The sequence below is a fragment of the Megascapheus bottae genome, chromosome 3, assembly GCF_031878675.1.
Source record: "Megascapheus bottae isolate mThoBot1 chromosome 3, mThoBot2.hap1, whole genome shotgun sequence".
In the NCBI taxonomy this organism is placed as follows: Eukaryota; Metazoa; Chordata; class Mammalia; order Rodentia; family Geomyidae; genus Megascapheus; species Megascapheus bottae.
Genome location: NC_143511.1, coordinates 24,378,237 through 24,393,905, shown reverse-complemented (window position 1 = coordinate 24,393,905; position 15,669 = coordinate 24,378,237). Strand labels below are relative to the sequence as shown.

General features: G+C 35.4%; 1 protein-coding gene across 4 annotated transcripts in view; it reads left to right on the top strand.

Annotated features, from left to right (window-relative positions):
* The window catches only part of Smc5 (structural maintenance of chromosomes 5), an 80,041-nt gene that overhangs the window by 5,130 nt on the left and 59,242 nt on the right, over positions 1-15,669 (top strand). For all 4 annotated transcript variants that reach the window (XM_090329667.1, XM_090329666.1, XM_090329665.1 and 1 more), the window contains exons 3-6: positions 6,580-6,632; positions 11,905-12,067; positions 13,813-13,947; positions 15,257-15,397. In XM_090329667.1, the coding sequence (XP_090185793.1) occupies positions 6,580-6,632; positions 11,905-12,067; positions 13,813-13,947; positions 15,257-15,397 (492 nt within the window). The remainder of the gene's footprint in view (positions 1-6,579; positions 6,633-11,904; positions 12,068-13,812; positions 13,948-15,256; positions 15,398-15,669) is intronic.

Genomic DNA, 15,669 nt, shown 5'->3' with positions numbered 1-15,669 from the left:
TGTTTGCACAGGTTCCAGGGAATGTGTGGTGATATATTCCTGTAAACCTACCACTCTAGAGGTGTATATCTGACTGTAAACCTAGCTCTCATCACTGGTGGTAAAGGGTTAGAAGATAACTCCTGGAAACAAGACACTGTGTATAGCAGAAAACTAATATCACAGAATCAGAAAATGGTGTAATTTATTAACCCACTTAGACAGTTGTGGGAAGATGTCTTCTGAAGGATTTATAACCATTGCCTTGCACACTTTGGGGTAGAATTCATATTACCTATATGAACTAAAAAGTATCAACTATGGCTGGCATGATGGTAAATGCTATAATCTTACCACTCAGAAAGGAGAAGCAGGAGAATCTTGAGTTTGAGTCCCATGCCACTCTGGATTACATAATGAAACTCTTGAAAACGGAAAACATCAACCAACAAACACAAATATTATAAATTATAATTTCAATTGAAAGCTGTCTTGGTAATTTCTCTTAATCAGTTCTCCAAAGAACTTTTAATTCAAAAGTTCCAAAAAAATTCATGAATTGATGCTTAAATGCCATAAAATATGGGAGAAGGGAAATCATTTAAAGTAAGAACAAAACCAACACACTGCACAAGCTGATCTGCAAGTTTTTATAGGTATATTAAATTAAAGATAGAAGGTATAGCAAAGAAATAAATAACAAAAACATTGATAAACTTGAAAAAGGATTGAAGTAGGCATGATGGCATCTGCCAGTATCGCTCGCACTCCAGAGATTGAGATTGGAGGATCACTACCTTAAAGGCTAACCTGAGTTACATAGTGGGTTCCAGTCCAAATGAGCTATGTAGTAAGAGTGTGTCTTATAAATGCAAGAATCCAGGTGGTGGCTCACACAGAATCTCAGCTAATTGGGAGGCTTGAAATTGTAGTTCAAAGACAACTCAAGCAGAAAGTTTATGAGACCCTTTAGTTCAATCAGTAGCAAAGTGCAGTAGTACATGCCTGTCATCTCAGCTACCAAAGGAATCATAAAATAGGATTGAGCTCGAGCTGTGGACCAGACAAAAAGTGAGATTCTCACCTCAAAATAGTGCAGAAAATAGCTGGAAGTTTGGTTCAGTGGGAGAGTGTGGTACATATGGCCCTTCTCCAAAACAGAAAGGGGACAGGGTGGAGCAAAGTTTAAAGAATGGAAAATACAGTACTTGAGAATGAAACAAAAAAGACACATGAAAATTTATATACCAGAATGCTTGAAAGTAGTTTCCTAAAATGTAATAGAGATGAGAGAAAAATATAAAATCAATAAGATATCAAGTAATGATAAAGCCTTAACTACAGCTACAAAGGGAGATAATAACTAATAAATAAGCAGTATTTAAAGGAAGAATGATAGGAACTTTTCAGAAATCTTGAAAATCTTGAGTTCTCAGAAACAAAAATACCTATACCTCCCAGGCATGAGAAATGAAATCCTTAGATGATGCTGATTATGGTGATTTCCAAATATAAAATACAGTAGTACTATCTTTCTAGAATGGAGTCAAATAAGAAAATGAGAGGTTTGAAATCTTCACTAGAGAATCTTTGCAAATACACATTGTGTTTCCTTAACCCCTAAGCATTGAGTATAGACATAATGCCAAAGCTGAAATTCTACACTGAAGTTTTGTTTAATGCACAGAATTGTTGAAAATATGTTCAAATTATTTTTGAGATGACATACAACACACACACACACATATATATATATATATATATATATATATATATATATAAAATGTAAGTGAATTTGGGGTTTAAAATTGGATATAGTGTCTAAGATCACTCTTTCACATGCAAATATTTCAAAAATCTGGGGAAAAAAATCCTGAAATACTTCATTTGAAGTAAGGGTTATTTAACCTTATGTAAAATGCATAATATAGCCAGATGTGGTACACACCCGTAATCCTAGCAGCATTCAGGAAGTTAAGGCAGTAAGACCACAAGTTTGAGACCAATGAGGTCAGCTTGAGGGAAGCCTAGTTAATATAATTACACCCTGTGTCAAAAAGTTACAATGACTAAATTAAATTTATTCAAGGAATGAATAGGAACATTAGGAAGAAAAAAATATATGCTATTAAGAAGAGTTATATGATCATCTCAGCAGTAAAACTAATTAGAGTCTACAATAATGTATAAAATTTCTTAACAAACAAGGGATAGAAGGAAACGTCTTAAATTTCATAAAATATATCTATGAAAATATATGAAAGTTAAAGTTACCCAGAATTATTACTGTTATTATTGTATTGGAAGATACAGATAGAATGGTAAGGAAGACAAATGATACCTAAGGAAAGGAACAAAATTATTACTCGCAGATTATTACAAACCTGAAAGAATCTGTAGACCATTCTGGTAATTAATTTGGAAAATTTCAGGATTGTTAGATACAAGATTAGATAAAAGTGTTTATAACAATAAAAGTACAAGTTGCATAGGAAACAAGTTACTAGAAAACATATATAACTTCATGCAAAAATTATAAAATTTTATTTAAAGATATTTGAATATTTGATAAGAGAGAAACTATATATCAATATCATTCTTATAAAAATGTTTATTATTATTGCTGCCAGTCTTGGGGCTTGAACTCAGGGCCTGAGCATTGTCCTTGAGCTTTCTTTCTCTTTTTTGGGGGGAGGGCCAGTCTTGGGCTTGAGCTCAGGGCCTGAGCACTGTCCTTGGACTTTCTCAAGGCTAGAGCTCTACCGCTTGAGCCTCAGCACCACTTCTGGGTTTTTTCTATGTATGTGGTACCGAGGAATCGAACCTGGGTCGTCATGCATGCTAGGCAAGCGCTCTACCACTAGGCCAAACTCTCGGCCCCTGTCCTTGAGCTTTCTTAAGGCAAAAATTTCTACCACCTAAACCACAGACAGCACCAATTCCTGCTTTTTGGGTACATGATACCGAGGAATCCAACCCAGACCTTCATGCAGGCTAGGCAAGCACTCTACCACTAGGCCAAATTTCTGGCTCTATTTATCATATTTATATTTTCAGTATTATCCTATTCAAAATTCCAGTAGTGTCTATAATTGAAAGCTAGTTTGAACATATTAAATTAGAATCTCTTAGTACAACTATTCAGAGATACAAGAAAAAACTGGTGCAAAAACATATCCACATGCAAAGTGCCATAGACAGCTCAGATAACTCTCAAAAAAATTAGAATAAAGTGAGACAATTGCCTTATGAGATATCAAAACTTAATATGAAAGATGGGCATGAGAGGTAGATTTCCCCGTCATCCTAGCATTTGGCACTCAGAGGTTAGGAGGATAGGAACATGTATTAAGCCATTGTGATATTGTTATATAAATAAATAACCAGGAATAAAGAACAAAGAACCTTCACACAGTGCTGTGACTAGGATAAACTTAATTTATGACAGAACTGACATTGTAGGTAAGTGGAGAAAAGACAGATAAATTATTACTAAGACAAATGGTTATTCGTGTAGGAGAAAGTAAAGTTTAGTCCAATCAGTCCAGTCCTTAAAATGGAAAACAAAGTCAATTTCAGGCTATAATAACTTAGAAGAAAAATGGACAAAGAATAAATTCATTTTATAGGAGCCTCTCTAGTGATTGAAGTTGAGGTTTTCTAAGTTTTGTCCAGGTTGGCCTCGAACTTTAATCCTCCCAATTTCTATTTCCCAAATAACTGAGATTAAGTTGTAAGTCACTATACCTGATCTATGTTTTAAACATTACATGAAGTTTATATTTTCTTGGGCAATGTAATATCTTTCACATAGGAACAGTTGAGAAGAAAGTAGAGGTTGAATTGTCACTATAAAATGTATTACTAATACTTGAAATGAAAATAACTTAAAATTATAGTTGTAAGAGTAAACCATCTCTTAAAATTGTAAATGCTTTTTACAACAAAAAATGCTACATTAGAGAAGTTGAAAAGATGCTTTATTAATAATTACCCTGTGACCTTGGACAATGGTATAGTGTTCAGATTTTTTTAATTTCAAAGATTAGGTAGTTGGAGAGGTCCAAGAACCAGCTCAAATTTTTGTGAATATTGGCTTAATATTCTTTAATTGTCAGACCCTAAGTTCTGTCCTTGTCTCTGTAATAGTTTGTTGGATGTATTCCAAGAACTGTACAGTGGAATGAATTGCACTGTGACCAATTTTCATAAACCTCTGTTTATTTTGCTGTGAAGAAACGACATCTCGGAGAGCAGGGCAAGATGGCAGATTAGAAGCACCTTCTGCTTTCACTCTGATAATTAGAAGAATCTGGTAACACAGAAGAGACTAGATTCTGAAGACAGAGAGGTGGTAAAGGAGGCAGAAACCACAAAGGAGGTGGTGGTGAGGCAGAAAACTGCAGAGAAGCAAATCCAGCAGAAGAAAAACATTGATGAGTTCTGATCCCATCCCTGGCTCTTCCAAATGGGAAATGGAGCTGAAGATACCGTTACAAGATTCATCTAAAGGTATTGGAGTATAGTGGTGACTGGCCTTTATAGGAATGCCCACAGTCACAATATTCTGGTTTATCAATGCCCATAGCAGCAAAGCAGCCTCACCGTGAGCAGAGAAGAGGTCTGCCTAGTATCTGCAGCATTGAAATTGATTGATTGAGACTGCTAGGTCACATTCCTTCAGTCTAGTGCAGGAAAAAATACATAACCCAACTACTACCCACTCTTAATTGATATCTGAGAAATCACCAACTAAAAGATCAAGAGGTTGAAAACCATGGCCCCAGATGAATAAATTCCAATAGGAAAAAAATTCATTAAATTTATGAATAAATAAGGCATTGTGTCTCTTTCAAAAGCCAACAGATGAACCAGTAACTGAACCTATAGAAAAGTCGAAGAGGTAAATGAAATGGAGAAACAGTGTACAATATAAAAGGAATACTTAATGATTTTAGAATCCTGAAAACAAATCAAATTGAAATCTTGAAACTGAATTGCTCAATAACTAAAATGAAAAACTCAGTCGAAAGCCTGTCTAATAGAACAAGTTGAAAATAGGGCATCAGGGCTTGACAATAAAGCAGAAGAATTAGATCAATCAGTTAACCTTAAAAAACAAAAACAAAAAAAAACTAAGAAAATACAAATGGAACTTACAACACCATCAAAAGACCAAAACTATTAGTTATAGATACAGAAGAGATTCAAATGAAAGTCATAATTAACCTATAAATAAAATAATAGCAGAAAACTCTAACTTTGAGAAAGAGAAGGTTTTCCATGTATAAGGTCTATAGGTCTGTTTATTAGACAAAATTGGTGAATACTCCAAGATATAGTTAAGTGTGAAGAACAGAGAAAGTATTATAAGCTGCAATAGCAATCCCATCTGAATAACAGCAGTTTTCGGAAGACAATTTAAATGAAAGGATGACTAGAAAGATGTAGTCCAAACCCTGAAAACAAGCAATTGTCAAACTAGAGTAGTGTACCTAGTAAAGCTATCTTTCACAATTTAGAGAGAAACAAAAATTCTATATTAAAAGGAATTCATGACTTAAACTAGCACTGTAAAAGGAATCCTATCCCCAGAAGAAAACAATTGAAAATAGGAAAGAATAAACTCCATTAGAGGAGTAAATTAATGAAGAAGAAATAGGAAAGAAGCAATATAAAAACAACAAGAAATATATCTCACGTTCAATGAAAAGTGTAGACTTGAAGTAAAAGGATAGAACAGAATCTTCTGATTAAATGGACCTGAAAGCTGCAGGAGCAACAGTACTTATCTCGGATAAAACACTTAAAATCAGGAGAAACATTTTATATTAATAAAGGAAGCTATCTACAAGAGGAAATTATAATTTAACATATGCACAAAAAGTGACAACCAAATTCAGCATAGACAGTACATTTATATGTAACAGTGATAAAAACTAATTTTTTCATTCTCAGCCAATGCATAGCGACCTTTAAAAAAATTTTTTGTTCAGGAAGCTGAGATCTGAGGATCATGGTTCAAAGCCAGTTTGGGCACAAAATTTTGTGAGACTCTTATCTTCAGTTTACCACCAGAAAACCTGAAGTGGTGCTGTGGCTCAGGGGGTAGAGCACTAGCCTTGAGCTGAAGAGCTCAGGGACAGTGCCTAGGCCCAGAGTTCAAGTCTCACAACTGACAAAAAAGAAAAAAAAAGTAGTCAGTTACATCCTAGTTTATATACGATAGGAATAGTGCAGTTGTTAATATTTAATGTATTAAATTGTTTTTAAATATTCACTGGTGGTAGAGTTTGTTCTTATTTTTTTTTATAAGTAAACAGGCACTAAAGCTAGATTCTCATCCAAGAAAGTCTTAGCTGCCTTGCTCATAGGTGGTCCATAATTTTAACTGCTGTAAATTTGAGCAGATGACTATTATTTGTGTGAGTAAAGATGGAGGGACTCAGGTATGGGAATAATACCTTTAGAAAGTAATAAAAATGAATATTCATGTAGTTACTAGAAAAAAAATCTTGACTTGCCAAACAATACTGACTGTTAAATCTGATTGTTAATCTGGGGATGTTATGCAGTTCATGTTTTCTTTTTATGCCTTAGGTTGGATTTTTTGTGAAGAGAGGATGTTCCAAAGGCATGGTTGAAATTGAATTGTAAGTGCTAAAAGTTCTGGAGCCACCTTTTCTGCATAAATTTTAAGTTTATTTTATGTTTTTCTGGTGATTTCAGAGGGTAATACAGTTATGGGATAAATATTAAAAATAATGGGCTGGGAGTTTGGCCTAGTGGTAGAGTGCTTGCCTAGCATGTACAAAGACCAGGTTCCTCCATACCACATACATAGAAAAAAGCCAGAAGTGGTACTGAGGCTCAAGTGGTAGAGCTCTAGCCTTGAGAAAGTCCAAGGTCAGTGCTAAGGCCCTGAGCTCAAGCCCAGGACTGGCAAAAGACAAACAAACAAAAAAAAACCCTATTGATAGAGTTTTACTAAGGATACAAGAATACTCCTGAATAGAGTTACTATTTTCTTGGAAATAGGAAATTAGTATTGTTAGTATGTCAGGTCTTTCCAAATCATTGAATATTGTTGGTACAATTCCAGAGACAATCCCAGCAGGTAAGTTTCTAAAGAAGATTGTCTTTAGAACTCAAGATTTTGAGAAAGCATATTGTGAATACGCCTTTGATATTGCCAGACATTAAAGTGTACGATAATGATGTAAAGTAGGAGCAGTAGTTCATATGTGGGGTTTTAACAGATAAGGAAAAACATTTTTTTTTATTGCCCACACATTTAGTGCAGAAGAGAGCACTTCTTTCTCTTTTAAAAACATTTTTCTTTTTTTGGTGTAGTAGTAAGGTTTGAACTCAGGGCATTGATTCATGTTCTCATTTTTTACTTACAGTTATTTTTCAGGTAATCTCCCTCCCTCCCACCCCTTCCCTCTCCCCGCTACTCATCCCCCCTCCCTCCCCCCCACCAGGTTCTGACTCAGAGGGTTATTATCCTCCCACCTGTGCCTTCTGCATACTTAAAAACATGGCTCTGTGTTCCTATCCATAGCTTATTGATTGAAATGAAATCTTACCAACTTTTTGCCCAGGCTGGCCAGGCTCTGTAATCCTCTAGATCTCTATCTCCTGAGTAGTTGAGATGACAGGCCTTCGCCACTGGCCCAGCCAATATACTGTACTTCCGACATGTAGGTTATTTTACCCCGTATTCTGCACTTTTTATCCTTATATTAGTTTATATTAATTGTACAAAAGCATTTCATTGTGATAGTTCCATAAATGCATATGAAGTACTTTTAAGCTCATCCCACTTATTCTTTCTTTTCCCTTCTTAAAACAATTTTAACGAGCTTCATTATTTCATACATGCTTATGAAGTTTCACATTCAACCTCTTTTTGCCTTCCTACTGGTTCCTGCTCCTAAACATTTGTTTACATTTGTTTCTAAATTATGTATATGAGAACACAAAATATTTGCATTTCTTAATCTGGTTTAATGATGGTTTTTAAGTTCCATCTATTTTGCTGCAAATGATGTAACTTCATATTTACAGCTAATTCAGCTTAATTCTGACATGTTAGTGCAGAACCTACAGGTTAAGGGCTTAATCCTACAAAACCCTCAGAGGGCCAGTTTTGACTTGTATTTTTGACCTGCTAGCTACAAATTGGGGTTCCAAGATCTACTTCTCTGGGTTCAATTATTTCCTAGGACAATAGGACTCAGAGAAAAGATTCTGTTAAGACTACTAGTTTAGTATAAAAGATGCTCTCTATAGAAGATAAATATGAACAGTCAAATGAAGAATGCCTGGTCCCGTCTGGAAGAACTTAAGCCTAGGAGCTTTTGTCCTTATATAGTTGGGGTACACCTAGGACATAAATATGCTTTTAGCCAGAAGTTCTCTAAACCTATAGTTCAGGGGATTTTCTTGGAACTTTCTAGAGAGCATGGGAGTGATAATGAAAAAATCAAAGCTTCTAATCATAATTTGACCTCTGGTGACCAACTCCAGTCAGGAGCCACACCAAGAATTGCCTAATTGGAACAGAAATTTTCCTCACAATGGAAATTTCAGGGATTAGGAGTTTTTTACAGGAATAGATGCAAAGAAGGGCTATCTTTATTATTTTGAGTCTAAGATTTGAACTTATGATTGCTCTAGGCAGTTACTTTCCTGCTTCAGCTATACTCTTGCTCTTTTTCTACTGATTTTTCTTTTTTTTTTTTTTGCCAGTCCTAGGCTTGAGCTCAGGGCCTGAGCACTGTCCTTGGACTTTCTCAAGGTTAGAGTTCTCTACCATTGAGCCTTAGCACCACTTCCGGCTTTTTTTCTATGTATGTGGTACCGAGGAATTGAACCCGGGCCTTTGTGCATGCTAGGCAAGCACTTTACCACTAAGCCAAACTCACGGCCCTCTACTGATTATTTTTGAGACAGAGTCTTGTTTTTTTCCTGCACTAGCCTAGTATGCAATCCTATGAATGTATGTTTTACAGTAGCTAGAATGACAGACAGGTACCACCATGTGCAGCCCATTAGTTGAGATGGAGCTCAGAAATAGTTTTTTTTCTGCCCTGGTTGACCTCCATCTCTGCCTCCCATGGAGCTAGGATTATAAGCTTAAGCCATTGTGCCCAGCTTGCATCTCACAGATTATAGTTACTAGATTTGAGACTATTGGTTTTTGAATTTTTAGAAAAATATTTTTATAATTCTAACACAGGAATATATTCTAAGCATATTGAATGCCATATGAAAATTATCAACTTTGGCCAGCAATAGCACTAATGTCAAATACTTTTAAAACCTTGGGAATGTTTTTACTGAAGGTAGCAGAGCCCAGTTATTGCAGAAGACTTAAAACTTTATACTCAATTTAATTTCTCTTAACACTGTTTATTAACCAATGTCTTTATATTAATTGTCCCTATTCTTTTTTTTTTTTTTTTTTTTGCCAGTCCTGGGCTTGAGCTCAGGGCCTGAGCACTGTCCTTGGACTTTCTCAAGGCTAGAGCTCTACCACTTGAGCCTCAGCACCACTTCCGGCTTTTTTCTATCTATGTGGTACCGAGGAATTGAACCCGGGTCTTCATGCATGCTAGGCAAGCACTTTAACCACTAGGCCAAACTCCTGACCTAATTGTCCCTATTCTTTTAGCAATAGCTTTCTTCCCCTTGGTAGACCTTTACTGTTCTATATTACTAAGCCAAACAGTTTCCATGGTAGGAAAGCCGGACAAGGTAGCAGGCACATGTGATTCCAGTGGTGATGGGAAGCCTAGCTCAGGCTAGGCAGGACGCAAGATTGTCTTACAATAACCAGTGTAAAACAAGACTGAAGGCATGAGTCAGCCGTATGTCAGCCTAGCAAGCTTAAGGTCCCAATTTCAAATCCCTAGTGTGGCCAGAAACACAATAAAGATGATAGGGAGTTGATGTGATGGCTCATTCATGAAACCTCAGATTGAGGCAGGAGGATCAGAAGCTTGAGCTCCACCTGGAGTGTAAGGCCAGGCTGAGCCATATAGCAAGACCTTGTCTCAGAATACCAAAAACAAAAGATGGACCATTTACCTTGTCTAAAATACCTAACTAAAAATAAGTGATGCCCTAAGCAAGAGAAAACATTTTTTAGAACAACAACAAAAAAACGGTACAGGTTTTGAGCTATGTACTGTCTCAAGCCCGTAATCCCGGCTACTTGGGAAGAGAAGACTAGGGAATTGTAGTTTGAGATCAGCTGTGTCACAAAGTTCATAAGACTGTACCTCAACCAATAGCTAGGTATGATGACATACTCAAGGGGAAGCATAAGTAGTGGTCCATAAGTACAACACAAAAGCTACTGCTTGTTAGAAAAAAATAAACATAATGATTTTTTCTTCTAGATTAGAAAAACCTAAAAAATGACAGTAATATGAAAGTGCAGTAAGCCCATATTGTTTGTGGATTCATTACACATTGCTTTAACCAAATGCAGCCAAAAATGATTAATAATCATCATCATAGTAATATTTTTTGTTTGTGCCAGTCCTAGGGTTTGAACTCTGGGCCTGAGTGCTGTCACTGAGTTTTTCTGCTCAAGGCTAGCACTCTACCACTTGAGCCACAGCTCCACTTCTGGTATTTTGGTGATTAGAGATAAGAGTTGTCCGACTTTCTTTCCTGAGCTGTCTTTGAACTGCTGTCCTCAGATCTTAGCCTCCTGAGTAGCTGGGATTATAGGCATAAGCCTATAATCTGCCTGATGGCAGTAAAATTTTAAAAATCAAAAGAAACAATATAATTTAAATTGTCACAGGGGCATTATACAGTTTATTTGATGCAGAGAAGTTCTCAGTCAGTTATGTTATGTCAATTGGCTAGAGTTCATTACTATAATGCTAGGTAATAAGCACATTATGAACATAGTTTATTGTTTTAAAATAATAAGGGAACTTCAATTAGTCGTTCTATTGGAAATGAAAGTTCAAAACTGTGTACTGGGGTGCTGGGAGTATGACCTAGTGGTAGAGTGTTTGCCTAGTATGCATGAAGCCCTGGTTCAGTTCCTTGGTACCACATACACAGAAAAAAGCCAGAAGTGGTGCTGAAACTCAGGAGGTAGAGCACTAGCTAGAACAAAGTCCAGGCCTGGAGTTCAAACCTCAGGAATGGCAGAAAAACCCTGTATACTGTTTGAAGTATTCTAGTTACAACCTATATATACAGCATTTACAAGTTACTGTTACTTAGCCATTAGATGCCAATAATTTTTCTCTTTACCACATGCTACTGAATTTCAGTGAAGAAGATGGTTGAATAGATGAGAGGTGTGGAGCGGTAGTACTTCTAAAAGCAAGAAATAAGTAAATACCCTTCTTTCAGAGTCTGTATTGCTCAATATGCCTTTGTAGCCATGTAATGTAATTCCCTCTAAATTAGAGTGGAGTACATGGTGATAAATGAATCGTTAGCCACCTATATGGATAGACTAGATTTGATTTGGGGAAGTGCTCATGTAGTAGTCACTATTCATGCATACATTTTCCATGTAGGGAAAACTGCAAGGTTTAACTCTTACATGCTTTAATATGCTAACCCATTTTGAATTGCAGTCAATGCATGTGATTGAGGAATAGCATAATTCTTAAGGGATAAATAACTCTAGTATGGGAATTAGTATTGGTGTTTTATTTTTTTCTTAGCAAATGTAAATGTTGCATAAGTAGTAAATGGCATGTAGTCAGTTACTGTCTTACTAATGTTCAAAATTTTCTTCTTTGGGAGGGGCTTGAAATATCAAAAGGAATAAAAATTATGATAATTCTGGCACAATAATTTTGGTTCAAGAAAATGTTTAAAATGTTATTTCTAAACTCATTGATATGTTTTGATGTAAAGATTTAAAAATTATTCTTTTAGGTTCAGGACTTCTGGAAATCTTATAATCACCCGTGAGATTGATGTGACAAAAAATCAGTCCTTTTGGTTTATCAACAAAAGATCTACAACTCAGAAAGTAGTAGAAGAACAAGTTGCAGCCTTAAATATTCAAGTGGGAAATCTTTGCCAGTTTCTACCTCAGGTATGAAAGAAATTATTTTTAAGTGGGAAATTTTTGTATAATCTTATCTTTGTACTACATAAAAATATAGATGCTTTTCTTTTTTTTTTTTTTTTTGCCAGTCCTGGGCTTGAGCTCAGAGCTTGAGCACTGTCCTTGGGCTTTCTCAAGTCTAGAGCTCTACCACTTGAGCCACAGCACCACTTCTGGCTTTTTTCTATGTATGTGGTACCATGGAATCGAACCCGGGTCTTCATGCATGCTAGGCAAGCACTTTAACCACTAGGCCAAACTCCAGGCCCCTATAGATGCTTTTCAAGGAATGTTATAATGCGAGTTGCTGTTTATATTGAACACAGTACCATTAGTACTGACAGTTCTTTGTAAAAGGTAGTAGCTCATCATTTAGAGTATTATTAGTTTCAGTTAATACAAAGTTTAAAATAGAAAGTATTTTAAATGAAACAGCTTAATTTTATGTACAGGAGCTTTGATACTTCAGTTAAATATAGATAAATATTGATACGTCACTTGTAGAACCTTAACATTTTCAGTTTAAATTGTCATAATGCAGCTTTCTAATCTGCTGTTTGTATAAAATACATATAAAAATTCACATCTGGTTCGATATACCTTTAAAAATCTTTAAATGTTTTAATATATTTTAAAGATATAAAAATCCTAAAAATGTATGTCAAGTCAAACACCTTTTAAAATATGCTGTTGAATACATTTTTTTTTAACCCCCGTTGATACTGGGGCTTGAACCCAGGCCCTCACACTCTCGATCAGCATTTTCAGTCATGGTTGGTGCTCTACCACTTGAGACACACTTGTCCTTTTTGCTTTTTGCTCGTTAATTCGAGTTGTGTCTGCCTGGGTTGGCTTTGATCTCTATTCTTAGACCTCAGCTACCTCAGTATCTAGGATTATAGGCATGTGCCCCTGTATTAGTTTTTCTTTTTTTCCAGTTTTGGAACTTGAACTCTAGACCTGGGTGTGGTCCCTGAGCTCTTCAGCTCAAGGTTACCGCCCTACACCTTGAGCCACAGCATCACTTCACAGATTTTTTTAAAATTGTATGCATATAAACAAACACTACCTGGAGATATTAATGTAGAGTATTTTTAAAGGTTACCAAAAGAATGCTAATGTAATACTATATTTGTCTATTGAAGACTAATGTTTAACAGATAAATGAAGATTCATATTTTAGAGTGTGTTTTGTTTTCTTTTGTTTTCTCAGTCCTGAGGCTTGGACTCAAAGCCTGAGCACTGTCTTTGGGCTTTCTCAGGGCTAGAGCTCTACACTTGAGCCACAACACCACTTCCAGCCTTTTCTACGTATGTGGTACCAAGGAATTGATACCTGGGCCTTCATGCATGCTAGGCAAGCATTCTACCACTAGGCCAAATTCCTGGCCCCTATTTTGGAGTTTTTAAAAAAATAAGATTGGGCCAGGAGTTTGGCCTAGTGGTTAAAGTGCTTGCCTAGCATGCATGAAGACCCGGGTTCGATTCCTCGGTACCAAATACATAGAAAAAAGCTGGAAGTGGTGCTGAGGCTCAAGTGGTAGAGCTCTAGCCTTGAGAAAGTCCAGGGACAGTGCTCAGGCCCTGAGCTCAAGCCCAGGACTGGCAAAAAAAAAAAAAAAAAAAATAAGATTGGTCTTAACTATTGTAATACATTTTATAGGTGTGGATTATAAGCTATATTCATTGCTATAAGCTATAATCATTGCTAATATATAAATTTTATGCTCTAGGACAAAGTTGGCGAATTTGCTAAACTCAGTAAAATTGAACTCCTTGAAGCCACTGAGAAGTCCATTGGTCCTCCAGAAATGCACAGGTATCACTGTGAACTCAAAAACTTCAGGGAGAAGGAAAAGCAACTGGAGGTATTTAGAAATAAACTCATTTCTGTTGTCTCTCAAAACATAGAAGATTGAGTATAGTTATAACTTTCATTGAATTCATATCTAAGACTCTAAAATTGAGCTACTGACTACAGCAAGTGATAATGTGAAGTTTGAAAAACTTGGTATTTCAGCAGTATATGATACTAAGGACTTTTTTTTGTACCTTTAACTTAAAAAATGTTTCTTTTTCCTTTCTTGCTGAGTTTTAAAGGAACCAACTGCAGTATTTTTTTTGTCACGGGCATTATTACTTTGTCATTGTGTCAGACCTATTAAACATTCATTGTAACGGTTGAAGGTTAGATAATATGTGTCACTTCTGTTGAACCATTTTCTTAGTGTATTTTTTTCAGTTCATGGAGGTAGACATTGTAAGAGTATTATATAATTAGTTGTATTTTTATTTTCACCTTTAATAAATAAAAATGCCCTTTTTCGCATACCATTAAAAGTATAAGTCTCTATTTGATAATAAGTATTTTATTGTAGTAAAATACTAACTCAGACTATAAATGACCAAAGGAGTTGTTTTGAGCTTTATATAATTTTATTCTCTATGAGATGTTCCTTTGAGTCTCTTACCTTTTTCTACATCAGTCTAATGTTTGGCAACTGAAACGTTTGCCTAAATTATATCGCTTATCCTCTAAAGAAAACATACATTAATTCTATTAGATTCTGGTATGCCATTGTGTTTGTCAGTTCTCAATAAAAGAATAAATTTTAGTTTTGCCATGTCATTTTAAGTTTAAAAAAAAAGGGGTTTTCATTACTAGTCCTTGTACTTATTTAGCTTAGTTTGAACATTTCTAATAAAATCTGAAATGCTCCAAATCTGAATTATTTTTGAATGCCACATAGGTACTTGAAAAGGTTCAGATTTAGAGCATTTTGTATTTTTCATATTTACAGATATTCAGTTGGTAACTATGCACATATTTCAAAAGTCTGACAAATTTCAAAATCAGAAACACTTCGCACTCCAAGGATTTCTCATACATGGAAAACATACCTGCATTAAGCAAATTGCTTCTACTCCTGAATTGGATGAAGCAGGTATCTCTTATCTTTAAGGCAAGAGTCCAGGCTTAGAGATGTAACAGAGTTTCCTTTCAATTACATGGCTAATTAATTTTAGAACCTCAGTCAGAGCTTGCACATGAATGTTATTTTTACATCATATAGAGTATTGTTAGTAATGTGTTTTATTATTAGAGAATACTAGAGAATTATTAGAGAATCTGTTGTCCTTTTTAGTTAAACTAATTGTTTAACAAATTTGTTTTAGACCTCATGCAAAGAGAAAACTGAATACCTAGAGAAAATGGTTCAGAGAAATGAAAGATACAAACAAGATGTGGAAAGGTTCTATGAACGTAAGCGACATTTAGATTTAATTGAGATGCTTGAGGCAAAAAGACCATGGGTGGTAAGTTTTAGTTATTAGAGGCAAAAATATGTAAATCTCTAGCAGAATATTTACTAAGAAGATACTAGTTCTGTTCTAATTAGTTGCTTCTTTTACATTTTTACTTTGTTAAAATGAAATTATACAGATGAATGTTTGTGTCAGAGTTCGGTCAGTGCTCTTAATTCTCAATTTTTCTAATTAACAAGAACTTTTGCTCTTTTTTTTTCAATATTAATGGTGTAAAAATACATTTACAGAAATTAGATCTCCTGTATATTCTGAATCAGATC